Source organism: Pan paniscus, chromosome 12, assembly GCF_029289425.2.
Source record: "Pan paniscus chromosome 12, NHGRI_mPanPan1-v2.0_pri, whole genome shotgun sequence".
In the NCBI taxonomy this organism is placed as follows: Eukaryota; Metazoa; Chordata; class Mammalia; order Primates; family Hominidae; genus Pan; species Pan paniscus.
In genome coordinates, this window is record NC_073261.2 from 32440593 (window position 1) to 32458274 (window position 17682).

General features: G+C 34.7%; 1 protein-coding gene across 4 annotated transcripts in view; it reads left to right on the forward strand.

The window, feature by feature from the left end:
- ANKRD36C (ankyrin repeat domain 36C) overlaps positions 1-17682 on the forward strand; it is a 178317-nt gene that overhangs the window by 124765 nt on the left and 35870 nt on the right. For 3 of the 4 annotated variants that reach the window (XM_063594805.1, XM_063594806.1, XM_063594807.1), the window contains one exon: positions 189-2827. In XM_063594805.1, coding sequence (XP_063450875.1) covers positions 189-206 — 18 coding nt within the window. In that variant the 3' untranslated portion in view covers positions 207-2827. Of the gene's footprint in view, positions 1-188; positions 2954-4081; positions 4997-6400; positions 6554-8066; positions 8138-8475; positions 8570-9066; positions 9097-17682 lie in introns of those variants that run through there. The other variant, XM_063594808.1, reaches the window with a different exon arrangement.

Below are 17682 nucleotides of genomic sequence, written 5' to 3' on the forward strand. Positions count from 1 at the left end.
AAGCTAAAACAATAGCAGAGGTGTTGTCTTATCTGCAGACCTTACTATAATATCTTCCACCTTGTAGGCACTCAATATGTACATACTTGTTCAACGTATGAATGAATACATGTTAAAAATGCACAGTCCTTTATATCCAAAAATCTACTCATGTATTTTATCTCTACTTTGTTTTTTCCTGGTTACAGATTGTGTTCACCTATTGAAAATTAAAAAGACATTTTGTTTATGTAAAAGATTAACAGAACTTAAAGATAATCACTGTGAGCAACTTAGAGTAAAAATTCGAAAAATGAAAAATAAGTCTAGTGTACTACAAAAGAGACTATCTGAAAAAGAAGAAATAAAATCGCAGTTAAAGCATGAAACACTTGAATTGGAAAAAGAACTCTGTAGTTTGAGGTATGACCTAGTTTTAAATAATGTTTGAACTGTTTGTTTTATATTAAAGACGTATAAGGAGAAGTTTTGTAATTGCGAACTTTCCTTCTAGGATTTAACAGGGAAGAAAGCTTCTTAATCTTATGGAGTGTGAAATTATTGGATATAATATCACAAGTTCTTAATTGTGATACTTCTCTAATAATTAAATGCATATTCTTTTAAATCATAATTTTAATGGCTGTATAGAATTTTACCCTTTGGAAATCTCATTATTTAATTGAAGAATTGAATTTTAGGTTTTAAAAAGTTTTTGTAATAATGCTACAAGGAACATCTTTTATATACACATAGTTTTCTACATTTCTAATTATTTACATTGGATAAATTCTTCTGGTTAAAGTATAGAAACTTTTTTAGATCTGTTTTAGATCTTTGATCAATATTTCTAAATTGTTCTTAAGAATGTTTATATTAATTTATAATTCAACCAACAGAGTATAAAACAGATATTTTTCTTTACCTAGAATAATTATTTTAAAAATTATCAGCCGGGTGCAGTGGCTCATGACTGTAATCCCAGCACTTTGGTAGGCCGAGGTGGGCAGATCACGAGGTCAGGAGTTCGAGACCAGTCTGCCCAACATAGTGACATGCTATCTCTACTAAAAATACAAAAAATTAGCCAGGTGTGGTGGTTGCACCTGTAATCCCAGCTACTCAGGAGGCTGAGGCAGGAGAATTGCATGAACCTGGGAGGCAGAGGTTGCAGTGAGCAGAGATTGCACCAGTGCACTCCAGCCCAGTGATAGTAGGAGACTCCCTCTCAAAAAAAAAAAAAAAGTATCCAGTTTTATTCTTAATATGTAGGGAATAAAAAGTAAAATGGAAAGTGATTACTGATTAGCTTATTCAACATCTCTCTCTCTGTTATGTAGATAAAATTAATTCAGTTTTATGCTGAAGACATGTATTATTCTTTATTGTTTAATTAAATATTAGATCTTGTGTTGTTCCAAAACAGATTTTACAATTGGTTATAAAGTACATACTAATCAGCAGGATAGACTGAAAGTGTTACCCAAAAAACAATCTTAAAAAGTGTAGGGTAACATATTACATTCTTAACCTAGTCTTGGATTACAGTAATCTGCTGATATATGTTTCATAAAGACATCGAAAATGCTATCTTACAATGTAAATTATGTTTAGGGATACCTGCAATGAATGTTTCATGAAGATGAAAATGTATTTCTAGTGAATGTATCAACTTGTTTATAAAAAGTAACTTTATGTTAATTAACTCTAAATGATTCATCCTAATTGAGGAGTAATTACTGTGTGAAGAAAAGATGATTTTTATCTTGTAACTTTACTGAATAATTTTCAACATCCTTTTTCATAATATTTGCTAGAGTTACTAGTAATAGAAACTTATGCAGGATGTTCTTTTATCAATACATTTCAACTTATACATGCCCTTTGGATGAGATTGAGGTGAGAGATTAAAAACATGAGAACTAGAAAGAAAAATAGTATTTAAGAACATAGAAACTTTATTAGGATAATAAACCAACATATGAATGTTTTATTTTCTAATATCAACAAAGAGAGTCAAACTCTGTAAGATATTTGAAGAGATTTATTCTGAGCCAAATATGAGTGACCGTGGCCCCCGACACAGCCCTCAGGAGGTCCTGAGAACATGTGCCCAAGGTGGTCGGGGCGCAGCTTGGTTTTATACATTTTAGAGAAGCATGAGACAGCAATCAAATACATGTAAGAAATACATTGGTTTGGTTCAGAAAGGCAGGCCAACTCAAAGCTGGGGCTTCCAGGCTGTAGGCAAATTTAAACATTTTCTGGTTGACAATTGGTTGAGTTTATTTGAAGACCTGGGATTAATGGAAAGAAATGTTCAGGTTAAGATAAATGATTGTGGGGACCAAGTTTTACTGTGCAGAGGAATCTCTCAGCAGACTTCAGAGACAGCAGGTTGTAAAATATTTCTTATCGGACACAAAAGGGTGCCTGGCTCTCAGATCAATATCCCCTGGATCTGCATAGAAAGGAAGGAAAACAAAGGGGAAAGGGGGTTCTCTATAGAATGTGGATTTTTCCCACAAGAGACTTTGCAGGGCAATTTCAAGGCATGGCAAGGAAATATATTTTGGATTAAATATTTTCTTCCTTGTCTCATAAGGTTATGCCAGAGTCAGATTGAAAAGCAAGTCACAATATACAGGGTCAAATAAAACCCATCTGATGAGAATCCATGGTTTGTAGGGCATGACTCCCTGGACCCCTTAGGTAGGAATTTGGGTAAGATAAAAAATTAGAGCTTAGTCCTCACTGATAAGATAAATTCTAAGATAAGTATATTTACAGATTTGCCATACAGCATGAAAAAAAGAAAAGAAGAAATGTTGAAGAGTTGCACCAAAAAGTTAGGGAAAAGTTAAAAATCACAGAAGAGCAATATAGGATAGAAGCTGATGTGACAAAACCAATTAAACCGGCTCTCAAATCAGCGGAGGTGGAATTGAAGACAGGAGGAAATAATTCAAATCAGGTAAATTAACGTTTGGTAAAACTTCATATTTCTACTCTTATTAATATGACTTATACCATCTCTTTTGTTTAATGTATATTATTTAGGCCTGAACAATCCCCAAATTTTATTTCATCTTAAAAATGAATCATGGCATTTATAACTATAATTATTTATAATAAATCTTGAAATATTTTATTTTAGTTCAAAGGCCTTTTGAAAACAATGCTATTCTACAATATATACTTAATGATATTGTAAGTATTTTGTTCCTAGTGACATAGTTCAGCATATTTTCCCCTATTTCATATTAATTACATTTCGAATGTTATGGAAAAGGAATAAAAGTTATCACAATAGCAAATAATCTCATGATTTTCTAAGAAGAGCTTTATAGATTTAATTTTCTTGACTTTTGGTGTCTTGAAATAAAAGATTATTTTTGTATGTATATATCTACCTCACAGAAGTTACTGATTTGGTGGAAGAGCACTAGGAATAGAGTCAGAAAAGCTGGGAAAAATCCTGCAGCTTGCTTATATTTTTAACCTTTTGCTATAGAATTATAACTAAATGAGTTCATTGATTTGTGCGTGTAAAAGTGCTTAGTATAATGCCTAGACTTATCATTTATCAATAAATGTCATTCTTAAAATTGACCATAACAATATTAGAAAAGTAGAATATCTATACAATATTTGAGAAAAAGGGAACTTAAAGAATTTGGAAAATGTCATTCATCTGTCCAAATATCTGCCAAGCTAAGGCTCTCACTATAGGGAGAGGTATAGTTTAGATGTTAGAGTGTAAACCCAATTTTTTAATGTGGTCATAGTTATTAATTCTTTATGCCTTGCAATTTGTTGTAATTCAGTAAAAGCCTTTTTTTAATCCTGAAATTTAAAAAAATTATCTAGTGGTTTCTTTTTTGCTTTCATGGATTCACTGTCTTCAATAAACTTTTGAACTTTGGGGAATTTATGCTGTATGAGGTTTGAGGTTTTTGACTCAACTTCTTTTTTCCCAGTTAGATATCCAGTTATGGCAACCTCTCTTGTATAAATGTTCGGGTTATTATTTAATTTCAGAAGCAATCACAATATGTTATCCTATTGGATACTAGTTACAAGTTTGCTTTGTGTTACTTAGGTTTCTGAAACTGATGAAAAAGAAGACCTGCTGCATGAAAACCGCTTGATGCAAGATGAAATTGCCAGGCTCAGGCTGGAAAAAGACACAATAAAAAACCAAAACCTGGAAAAGAAATACTTAAAAGACTTTGAAATTGTGAAAAGAAAGCATGAAGACCTTCAAAAGGCTCTAAAACGGAATGAGGAAACATTAGCAGAAACGATAGCCTGTTATAGTGGACAGCTTGCTGCTCTGACGGATGAAAACACAACGCTCCGTTCTAAACTGGAGAAGCAAAGAGAGAGCAGGCAAAGACTGGAAACGGAAATGCAATCATACCGTTGTAGACTGAATGCTGCTCTATGTGATCATGATCAAAGTCACTCATCAAAAAGAGACCAAGAGCTTGCTTTCCAGGGCACAGTAGATAAATGTTGTCATTTACAGGAAAATTTGAATTCTCATGTTCTGATTCTTTCTCTGCAACTTTCTAAAGCTGAGAGTAAGTTCAGAGTCCTCGAAACTGAGCTCCATTACACAGGAGAGGCTCTGAAAGAAAAGGCTTTGGTTTTTGAACACGTGCAAAGTGAGCTAAAGCAAAAACAGAGTCAAATGAAGGACATTGAAAAAATGTACAAAAGTGGATACAATACAATGGAAAAATGCATAGAAAAGCAGGAAAGATTTTGTCAACTAAAAAAACAAAATATGTTGCTTCAACAGCAACTGGATGATGCTCGCAACAAAGCTGACAATCAAGAAAAAGCAATACTTAATATTCAAGCCAGATGTGATGCTAGAGTAGAAAACCTTCAAGCTGAGTGCAGAAAGCACCGTCTCTTACTAGAAGAAGACAATAAAATGTTGGTGAATGAAATGAATCATTCGAAAGAAAAAAAATGCCAATATGAAAAAGAGAAAGCAGAAAGAGAAGTAAGTATCAAGAAAAATAAGTATTTTTCAAACTTCCTGAAGTAAAATTTAAAGTAATATTTGGTTACAGCTGAATGTTGGATCTAGTTGAATATAAAAAAGGATACATATGATAAATATATCTGCTTAGAAACATTCCTTGTCTCCAGCAAGTCAAAGTTAGAACTGAGAGATGCTTTCCTCTGATTAAAGTCAATGTGTCGCTTATAAAATTTTAAGTTATAAAATGTTAATATAGACTAACATTAATAATGTAGTCTTATACTGCTGAAATAATACTTTTAATGTATTTATGTTGCAACATTTTAAGACCATGATAAATCAGGTATATGGAAATGCTCATACCTAAAATGGTATTTTGAAATTGATTCAATTAAGTGGGGTACTTTGACAGTGAATTTCAGATTTCCTAGATGAACTGAAGTGTATTCCCTATTTCATAATTACTTTTCTTCAGTAGCTTTAAATATGTCTTAGTTGGTAAAATTTTGTTTTTCTTCATGTCAATTTGACTTAAATCTGAAACTATTTCAATCTCAAATTATGTATAGATATGATCATTCTATTCTTTCAAGGCATCTCATTTTACTTCTATTATAATATGGGGAAAATGCAGTAAATTTTAGCCAAATCATGTTTTATTTAATCTTCCCACTGGCATTTATAATTTACTTTCAGTTTTTAAATAAAAAATTTGCTCATAATTTTTATTTCAAGGCTCAATTACTATCATTTGGATATAACTTTGTCCAGGACAAAGAGAGGCATAGCTATCTGTGATTTATTAGTTTGACACTGGATCCCCATTCTCAGACTAAGGAGGATTTCAGACTAACGAGGAGTGGCAGGATTCACGTAGAGTAGGAATAGGGTGAGTACGGAGGAGAGATATAGCAGCTGAGTCAGGGCGGGAGGTGGAGGGCGGGTTATTTAGAGCATCTAAGGCCACTGGAATTTTACTTTTCTTCTGAGATAGACATTTATTGGAAGGATTTAAGCAGATGATTTAATGTGAGGAACTCTGAGGTTGATTTGAGTTTCTAATTTAAAAAAAGAGGGAAATCATTCCACAATGTATAATTTACTACCGTCAGTCTCACCCACATACTCATTTCTTTTTGAGACTTCAGAAGGTTTTTAAGCATTGCAGATTCATCAAGGGAGGAATGACTAGTGGGCTGAATATGTTGTGTGAATAACAATACCAGTTTGGCAGGAAGATGACACCTTCTGTATCCTTAACTGGATTCAGTAATACACAGGAATGTGTACACATGAGGAAAAGAAGGTGAATCGGTCTGTGTGGTGATATTTTTCAAAGCGTATGCTTTAGAGTTAAATATTATTAATGGTTTAATAATAAGGTGATTTGTAAAATCAGTAACAAAAATAACATCTTATCAGGTAGCTGTGAGACAGCTTCAACAAAAACGAGATGATGTCTTAAACAAAGGATCAGCAACAAAAGCTTTGCTGGATGCTTCATCGCGTCACTGCATCTATTTAGAAAATGGGATGCAGGATTCAAGGAAGAAATTAGACCAGATGAGAAGTCAAGTATGTATGCAACTTTGCACACCAACAACTGTTAATCTGTAGCTAGTTAACTAATATAAAGTGTTTTGGGGTACTAATTTTAGTGGATGGCTTTCTTTTGTATTTTTATGATAATTAATGTTATTAAAATTTTATAGTGGATGGCTTTCTTCTGTATTTTCCTTATTATTAATTTTATTAAGATTTTATTATAATGCACCTATATCTTAATCTCTGGCTTTCATTCTGCCATTTTTTATACATATATTTTTTTCTTAAATATTTAACCTTAGGAAAGTTGAGAATTATGCATCATTTCTCACAGAAGTTGAGAGAGTTTTTTTCCTGTTAAACAGTCTATTTTTAATGATTTCTCTATTGGCATGGTGAGGCAAGCCAGATTAATTCAGAGGATAATGTCTAATGGAATGTTTCAGAAAATTATCTTCTTTTTAGTCTCTACTTTTCTGAATGTATAAAGAACCTGTGTATACTTATTTCATAGATTTCAGGTTAACTTGTTCAGAAAGGCCATTTTACTGAATAAATTTTTATTTCGATGAAAATCATTACTCCTTTTGTATTGGGCTCAGAGAGCACACTCTGTCTCTATATGAATATGGACAGTTCGCATTTGCCAACATGTATCTATTTTCTCTTATTTGTAGAAAAAGCTAAACTAAAAAGGGGGTTATAGAAGGTCAGCAAAGGATGGGTTTGAGATGTTTGGGTTGGTTAAGTGGGCATTTAGACAACAGGGCTTCTCCTTTGGCATGTTTAATGGACATCTTTGCAGTTCAAGATGACGCTTTTAAATTACTTCTCTCCTAATGATGACCTGAGTCCTGCTATTCAATGGGAGAGTCAATAAGATCCTGTAGGATCTTATTTGGAACTGACTTTGTCGATTTTAATTTTGTTCCTGCTTGTTTTTAAATTTTCTTGTTGTTTCCCTAGAAAGAAAAGATGACGCTTAGTTTTAAATATTTAAAAATGTGCAAGTTGCTTTGCTATAATAAAACTAAATGCATACATACAAAAAATAAAATTATAGTTGATGTGGTAGTGTTTGGAATTCAAAATATAAATGCTTAGCCTGATGTAATCCTTTATCTTTCCACATTTTACCAGTTTGTAAGTTTGAGTATTTAACTGATAAAATGTAATTCAAAAGCAAGAAGAATGTTGTGTTTTAGTCCTAGAGCAGGGGTCTGTGAACTTTTCTGTAAAGGGCCAGATAGTATTATTTAAGGCTTTGTGAGCCATAAGATCCTTGTTGCAATAACTCGGCCCTGCAATTACAGCACAAAAGTAGCCATGAACAATATGCAGACTGAAGGGGTGTAGCAGTGTCCCACTAAAATTACTTACAAAAAACAGGTAATGGGATGATTTCTCCTAGATTATGACCTTTTATAAATAAAAAAGATTCTGATAGTCTAAAATATTTTATATATATTTTGTTGATTCATTCATCTACTCATGGACATTTAGGTCATTTCCAAATGTAATTTTTTAAAATTCTTTGTTTTAGTTTCAAGAAATACAGGATCAACTTACAGCTACTGTAAGATGTACTAAGGAGATGGAAGGCGACACACAAAAGTAAAATTTGAAGCAGCACACAAAATAACTTGAGTATTTATAAAGCAAAGGAGCACTGTAGTATGAAAATTGTATCAGTTATGATAATTAGTATGTCTTTGTGAAGCCAAAAAAGTTTCATTTGTAAGCTATATTGACATACATCATTTTTCTACATTATTCCTAAATTTTGCATATTATCGACAAAACACAAGTAGAAAAATGACACAGTGGCCCAATCGTCTACTTTTGCGATTGCTAAAAATTTGTGTAATTATACCTTCAGAAGTTTGTTTAGAATTTACATGATTTAAAAACAATTATGTGTGAGAGTAATTATTTTAAAATGCACATTTTAGGCTTGAAGTAGAAAATGTCATGATGAGAAAAATTATTAAAAAACAGGATGAACAAATTGAGCGGTTTGAGAAAATCCTGCAGCATTCAAGTTTGGTAAGCTGATTTCTTAATTTCTGTCATACTGAAAAGGAATTTTATTTTTCCAGTAGGATGGGTTAAATATCCCTTGTCCAAAATGCTTGGGGCCAAAAGTAGATTTTTTTCAGATTTTGGAATATTTGCATATACCTAATGAAATATCTTGCGGATGGTACCTGAGTCTAAACATTAAATTCATTTATGTTTCATATATACCTTATGCACATAGCCTGAAGGTAATTCTCTACAATGTTTTACAGTAATTTTTGCAGGTAAGAAAGTTTTTACTGTTTTCCCCAGAGCCTGTCACATGAGGTCAGGTGTGGAATGTTGCAGTTGTGGTGTCATGTCCGTGCTCAAAAAGTTTCAGATTGTAGAGCATTTTGGATTTCAGATTTTTAGATTAGGGATGATCAATCTACAGTACAGATGCTCCTTGACTTACAGTGGGTTTACATGATAATGTCTCTTGTTTGACTGAAACATTATAAGTAATATTTGATTTATTTCAGATGCTGCAGGTGTTTGAGAGCTAGATGAAGGTATGTTGCCAAAATTTATGAATTAAATTCCAATCATTGATTTCTGAAATAAACTCTAAGTAGTGAACAATATTCCTTCTCAATTGCTTGGTTAATAAATGCTACATTAAATATTTTTTCTTACACACATCTAGTGAAGGATGTGAAAACATAAACATTCATAGCGAAGGGTATACTTATGCTTTGTTAATTCATCATGTTCCATAGCTTTAAAAAATCGCAAGAAGTCTGTGTATCCCTTTTTTTCTGGCCCTACACTTTTCTTCTGCCACCCCTATAGAACTGTCAGCCTGCACACTGAAACTGTTCTCACAAAACAAAGGCATCGTCAACTTCTCAAGGTTAAGGTAGTGATTTAAGGCTAACAGACCCCACACTCGTGATAATAATTAGTTAAGCAATTACAGGTCACAAGCAGTCACTTGACCAGTGACATTTTAAATCTCTAGTCATTGACTTTGTCATTGGTTTACTTTTGCCCCTGGGAAAAGTTGAAAATTCCTTAGCATGGAATCAAAACTCTCACATCAGTGTGGTTCTTGTCAAGTTATTCAGCCTTATCTTTCACCACTTACCATACTCTGCACCTTTGTTCTAGCATCCAGCCAAACTAGACTACATGGAGCTCCACAGTGATCGTCTTCACCTCTAGCTGTTTGCATTTACTTCTTCCCTCTATCCTACGTGTGCTTTCCTTCCCCTTCAGATATCAACCTATGAATTGCCTCTACCAAAAAGCCTACAATATTGACACAAACCTGGGCTAGTATCCCTTCTATGTCTTCCAATAAGTGCTGTCTTATGCTTGTCATTGTATGTGACTCTGTATGGGAATTGCCTGTTTGTTTTTTCAGATTATAGCATACAGTTGTTGAGGGGTGGACCGTATCATCTTTATCTTGTAATTCCAGTGCTTGTCCTAGTACCTTAGCACATGGTTGCTGAATACATGAATGAAGAGTGAGAAACCAGAAGCTCTGATACTTAACTGCCATGATAATGAATTCAGTGTGCAACTATGGGCAAATTATATTTAATAGTAATTGCATATTGTACATATTTTTCATTCTTATTAACACTGATAAACTTTTCAACATATACTGACTTTCTCTTAGTTAACTGTGAAATCATTTAGATAAAGAATATAATTCTTTTTCATTCTAACTTCTGAATTTAAATCTGAATCCTCTATAGCAGGGGTCCCCAACCCCCAGGTCACAGACAGGTCCATGACCTGTTAGGAAGCAGGCTGCACAGCAGGAGGTGAGTGGCAGGCAAGTGAGTGAAGCTTCATCTGTATTTCCAGCCACTCCCCGTTGCTCACATTATCACCTGAGCTCTGCCTCCTGTCAGATCAGCAAAGCCATTAGATTCTCACAGGAGTGAAAATCCTATTGTGAACTGCACGTTCAAGGGATCTAGGTCACATGCTCCTTATGAGACTCTAATGCCTGATGATATGTCATTGTCTCCTTTCTCTTCACGATGGGACCATCTAGTTACAGAAAAACAAGCTCAGGACTCCCATTGATTCTCCATTATGATGAGTTGTATAATTATTTCATTATGTATTACAATGTAGTAATAATAGGAATAAAGTGCACAATAGATGTAATACGCTTGAATCACCATCCTGAAACCATCCCCCAAACCCCCATCTGTGGAAAAATTATCTTTCACCAAACTGCTGCCTGGTGCCAAAAAGGCTGGGGACTGCTGCTCTATAGCTTCTGCACTAGAATCTACTAATGAGTAAAATCTAAATCAATAACTAGTTTTAAAAGCATAACAAGAATATGTGCTGTCTGGCTGCAGTGGCTCATGCCTGTATTCTCAGCACTTTGGGAGGCCAGTGCAGGTGGAGCACTTGAGGTCAGGAGTTCAAGACCAGCCTGGCCAATATGGTGAAATCCTGTCTCTACTAAAAACACAAAAATTAGCTGGGTGTGGTGGTGCATGCCTGTAGTCTCAGCTACTCGGGAAGCTGAGGTGGGAGAATCACTTGAACCCAGGAGGCAGAGGTTTCAGTGAGCCAAGATCGTGCCACTGCACTCCAGCCTGAGCAACAGAGTGACTCCATCTCAAATGCAAAACAAAACAGAAAGAGTACGTGCTGACAAAAAAAATTTAAAGACAATAAAATTGTATTACTAGGCTGTTAACATGATATTTTGTTTCCCATTAAATGTGTGACATGCAAAAATATTTATTAAATGAAAATATTTTTGTATCTTTTATGTCTGATGAAAATTTATATCGTGTTTTAAATGATGTTTCTTGGCCTCTTTAACTTTTTATTTTATTATTATTATTATTTTTGAGACGGAGTCTGGCTCTGTCACCCAGGCTGGAGTTCAGTGGCGAGATCTTGGCTCACTGCAAGCTCTGCCTTCTGGGTTCACGCGGTTCTCCTGCCTCAGCCTCCCGAGTAGCTGCGACTACAGGTTCCCAGCTAGTTTTTTTTTTTTTTTTTTTTTTTTGTATTTTTAGTAGAGATGGGGTTTCTCCCTGTTAGCCAGGATGGTCTCCATCTCCTGACCTTGTGATCTGCCCGCCTGGGCCACCCAAAGTGCTGGGATTACAGGTGTGAGCCACTGCGCCAAGCCTGAAAATCTTACTACCTAAATAACTTCCCACTCCACTCACACCCACTATCTTTCTATAATCCACATTCTCTCCTGAGACAAGAGCTTGAGAAGTTCCATCTTTCTGAGGGAACTTTATATTGTTCAGGAATTCTTTAATAAGCTTTTACACAGTTGGGGAAACCAGGGAAAAGCAGGTTTGTCACTGCTTTGCTGAGGAGCAGACTCACATGCTTTGGAAGAATTTAGTAAACCTTCAATAGATGGCCTAAGATACTAACAGGGGCCATCTCATTAAGCTACACAGTTATTTATAAATGAAAGTATAATCTAGAACTTACATGTCAAAGTCTTCCACTACAAAGATGGCAATATTTGACTAAAACTGCAATGTTTGTCCCAGTTGACAAAACTCTAATCAAGCCCCTGCCCTTCTCATTCTGTTTTTCCTTTTAAACTTTTTTTATATTTTAATTTTTCATTTGACAAATGCATATTTCCTCTTTATACCATGCTTCCAAGTGTCACTCTGATACATACCTTCAATGACCAGACACAGGATTGTGGAGTTTGTTGTGGACACTCATCCCATGAATAGGGAGACTCCGATAACCTGAACAGAAAGCTCTGAAAAGAAAGGAAACTTTCTTTTCCGTCCATACAGAGCTTCCCCCCATTATTTCAGTGTACACAAACCAACATCAGTTCTTTAACACAAAAATAAAAATACTCAAGATCAAGCAATTGTGAGGGAAATCATCTTTCTGGAAGTCAATTCTTCTAGCGGTTACCTTCAGCATATACTACATGAATGAAAAGAAGTTGGTCAAACGAGTAAAACTTTCCCACCTCATTCCATTTCTGTCTACCCATTGACAACACCTTCGGTCTTCTCACAAATATTGAGTAGAAACACTGCCAACTCTTCACCTTTATCTGGCTCATTCCCAGAGCCAGGAGAAGATGTGATTTATTTGGTGGATGGGAAATCTTATCCATTGGTCCCATCAAATCCATTGGTCCACGTTTGCCTATTAGTAAGGCAAACTTACTCAGTGATCAATGAGTACATCTAGTCTCTCTTTCTCCTCTGGATTCTGAACAGGAGAAGTGGAAGGCAGGTGAAGACCCTCCCTGCACTGGGTGGGTAACTGACTGTTCTTCAGATGAACTTTTTTTTGTTCAGATTCTAAAGTCAAGGCTAGGGGGCAATATTAGAAGTCTTTTTTGGTCAACATTAAGCCATAGTTTCTAAATCAGCTTTAGGAGGAATAATGTATTTGGATATTGATCTGACCTCTTGTTTTTATTTCTAAGTTTGTTTGGCACTGAAAAAGGAGAGGTTTGTTATCAGTCCACACCCCTAATGCCCTGACATCCATGAATCCGTTTTAGTGGAATCCAGATCTCTAAGAAAGAGATATAAAATATTTGTTCCTATCCAACTGTGATTACTATATTTCCAACTATGTTGCTGTCGGTAAGTAGAGTCTGCATACATGTTTCTGGTTCATATATGCCTAGGGTTCCAGAGCATTACATTTCCATCAAAATGTAGATCCCGAGAATGCCAGAGAGGGTCAGGCCGAGGATAGAACAGACAGTGATTTTCAGATACTGCAGTAGGAAGGTGGATCCACCTCTTGGCTGGTACTTGTAACCATGAAGTGTGGGAAAGTAATGACCAGATTGAGTAAATGACCAGAAATTCAAAACTAAGCCACAAGAAATTTGTCTATTTCTGCTTTTGTTGACTGCTATCAGGGTTACATCAAAAACAGTATTGCTGAGACCAGTGTTGTGGAGCTTTAACTCTATGTTTTCTTCTAGTAATTTTACAGTTCAGGCCTTCTATTTAAATCTTCATTTGGAGTTGATATTAGTATGTGGTGTAAGTTAAGGGACTAACTTTATTTTTCCTGTGGATATTCAGTTTTCTCAACACCATTTGTAGAACAGACTGTCCTTTAACCATTGTATGTCCTTGGCACCTTTGTCAAAGATAAGTTGACTGTGTGTGGGTTTATTTCTGGGTTTTCCATTTTGTTTAGCCAGTTTGTCCATTTATATGCCACTACCATGCTATTTGGATTACAATTGTTTTACAATATGTAATAAAATTAGGTAGCATGCTGTCTCTAGCTTTGTTCTTTTTGCTCAAGATTATTTTGTCTATTTTAGGTCTGTTCAATACAAATGTCAAGATTTTTTTTCCATTTCTGTAAAAGAATGGCATTGGAATTTTGATAGTGATTGCATCAAATATGTTGCTTTTGGTATTTTGTTCATTATCACAATATTAATTCATCCCATCCACAAGCATGAATTTTTTTTTTCATTTACTTGTGTTTTTAAATTTTTGTTCATTGGTGTTTTATAGTTTTTCATATACAGGACTTTTAATTTTTTGCTTAAATTTACACCTAAGTATTTAATTTCTGTTGCTATCATACTTGGGATTTTTTGAAAATTTCTTCAGGTAGTTTGTTATTTGTATACAGAAACACTTCTGATCTTTGTTAGATTATTTTGTATCCTGAAACCTTATTGAATTCATGCATCAGTTCTAACAGTTTTTGGTGGAATATTTAGGGTTTTCTGTATACAGGATCATGTTGTCTGCAATTAGAGATAATTTCACATTTCTTTTCTGAGTAGGATGCTTTTCTTTTCTTTTCTTGTCTAATTGTTCTGCCTAGGAATTCCACTGTTAACGATGAAAAGAAGTGGTGAGAGTGGTCATCATTGTGTTGTCCCTGAACATGGAGGAAAAGCTTTCAACTTTTCACTGTTGAGAATAACATTAGCTAAGAGCTTGTCATACATGGTTCTTTTTTGTGTCAAGATACATTTTCTGTACACTTGTTTTGTTGAGAGCTTTCATCAAGAAAGGGTTTTAAATTTTGTCATGTGCTTTTTCTGCATGTATTCAGAGAATCATAGGATTTTTGTCTTTGACTTTGTTCATGCATTTTATCACATGTATTCATATGCATATGTTGAAACCAACTTGCATCCAAAGGATGAATCCCACTTGATCATGGTGAATGATTCCATTCATATATTCTTAAATTTGGTTGCTAATGTTTTGTTGAAGATTTTTGCATCAGGGTTCATTACTGACATTGGCCTAGTATTTTCGTCTCTTGTAGTGTCCTTGTCTGTCTTTGGTATCAGAATGATGGTAGCCTAATAAAATGAGTTTGGAAGTATTTCCTCTATTTCACTTTTTTGAAAGAGTTTGAGAGTAATTTGTATTAGTCCTTTAAAGGTTTGTCAGAATTTAGCAGTGAAGCCTTCTGGTCCTATGCTTTTCTTTCATGGGAGGCTTTTAATTTCTGCTTCAGGCCGGGCTTGGTGGCTCACGCCTGTAATCCTAGCACTTTGGGAGGCTGAGGTGGGTGGATTGCCTGAGGTCTGGAGTTCGAGACCAGCCTGGCCAACGTAGTGAAACCCTGTCTCTACTAAAAATACAAAAAAATCAGATGGGTGTGGTGGTGGGCGCCTGTAATCCCAGCTACTTGGGAGGCTGAGGTAGGAGAATTGCTTGAACCTGAGAGGCGGAGGCTGCAGTTAGCCGAGATTGTGCCATTACACTCTACCTTGGGCAACAAAAGCAAAACTCCGCTTCAAAAAAAAAAAGAAATTCTGCTTCAATTTCCTTATTATTTATTAGTCCATTCAGATTTTCTGTTTCTTCTTGATTCAGTCTTGGTAAGTTGTATATTTGTGGAAATGTTTTTATTTCTTCTATGTTATCCAAATTGTTGGCATATAAATGTTCATTATATGAACAATTGTAATCCTTTGTATTTTAGAGTTAAGTTGTATTTTCTCCTATTTCATTTCTGATCTTATTTGTTGGAATAGTCCTTTTTCTAGTTAGTCTAGATACGGATTGGTTGATTTTGTTTATCGCCTTAAAAAGAAGTTCAGTATTAATTCTTTCCATTGGGTTTCTCATATCTATTTGATTTATTTCCACTTTAATCTTTGCTATTTTCTTATTTCTGCTAATTCTTGGCTTTGTTTCTCATCTAGTTCATTGAGGTATAATGATTGATTTAACTACATTCTATAAGTTTTGGTATGTTGTGTTTTCATTTTTGTGTGTCTTAAAATACGTTTTTTAATTTTTTCTGTAACTCATGGGCCATTTATTAATATGTTAAATTTTGCCATTTTATGTATTTTTCAAGATTTCTTGTGTTACTGATTTCTAGCTTTATGCCATTGGGATGCAAAAATTTTCTTTCTATAATTCAATTCTCTAATATTTGTTAAGATCTGTTTTGTGGCCTAACATATGATATATACTGGAGAATGTTCCACTCACATTTCAGAAGAACAGGTACACTTCTGCTGTTGGATAGGATGTTCTGGGTATATCTGTTAGATCCAGTTGCTCCAAAGTATAATTCAAATCTAATGTTTCTTAATTTATTATCTTTCTAAATGATCTTTCCATGGTTGAAATTGGGGTATTGAGTTCTCCTACTATTATAGTATTGCAGTATATTTTTCTCATGAGATTATTTAATAATTGCTTTATGAATTTAGGTCTTGTGACCTCGAGTGCATATATATTTACAAGTATTATGTCTTCATGATGAATTAACTCCTTTATCATTATGCAGTGAACCCTATCTCTTTTATAGGTTTTGACTTAGTTTATTTCTTTTAATAATAAGTATAGCTCCCCTGCTCTATTTTAGTTTGCATTTGCATGGAATATCTTTTTTCATCTTTTCAGTTTCAGCCTATATATGTCTTGACTGGTAAAGTGAGTCTCTTGTAGGCAGCACATGATTGAATCTTGTTTTTTATTCTATCCATTGAGATGCTCTATGTCCTTTTATTTGACAATGTAATGCACTTACTATCAAGGTAATTATTTATAGGGAAGGACTTGCTACTGCCACTTTGTAATTTTTTTTCTGATTGTTTTATGAATTCTTTGTTCCCTTTTTCTCTCTTGCTGAACTATTTTATAGCTTGATGGCTTTCTGTGGTGGTATGCTTTAAAATTTTGGATAAATTGCAAAATAAACTTTTTTATTTTGTGCAGTTATGATAGGTTTTGTTTTGTGGTTATCATGAAACTTACCTAAAATATCATATTCTTATAACAAACTACTCTAACAACTTCTGATAGCAACTTCTCTTTAATTGCATCCAAAAGTCTACATTTTCATTCTCTCTCCCATACAATTGTACAATTTTATGTCAAAACTTACCCTTTTATTTCATATTTATATACCTTAACAATTTATTGTAGCTACAGTTATTTTCAGTACCTTTGTCTGCTAACCCTACTAGTAGGGATAAAATTGCTTTACAAACCACCCTTAGAATATTAGAGCATTTTGAGCATGACTGTGTATTACTGATAGCATTGAAGCTTTTTACTTTTATATGTTTTTTTCTTACTATTTAGGCTTTTATTTCAATGTAAGGCTCTTCCTTTAGTAATTCCGATCAATCAGGGATATTGATTATAAACTTTATTAGTTTTTTTTGTATAGAAAGGTTTTTATATCTCCCTCTCCCTCATTTCTACAGGACAGCTTTGTTAGGCACAGAATTTTTTTTTTTTCAAGATGGAGTCTTGCTCTGTCACCCAGGTTGGAGTGCAGTGGTGTGATCTCACCTCCCAGGTTCAAGCTTGCTCACTGCAATCTCCGCCTGCCAGGTTCAAGCAATTCTCCTGCCTCAGCCTCCCAAGTAGTTGGGATTACAGGCCCATGCCACCATGCCCAGCTAATTTTTGTATTTTTAGTAGAGATGGGGTTTCATCATGTTGGCCAGGCTGGTCTTGAACTCCTGGCCTCCTGATCCACCTGCCTCGGCCTCCCAAAGTGCTGGGATTACAGGTATGAGCCACTTCACCCGGCCGGGAACAGTATTGTTGATTGGCATTTTTGTTTGTTTGCTTGCTTGTCTGCTTTAGCATTTTGAATACATTATCCCTCTCTCTTGTGGACTGTAGGGTTTTCTGCAG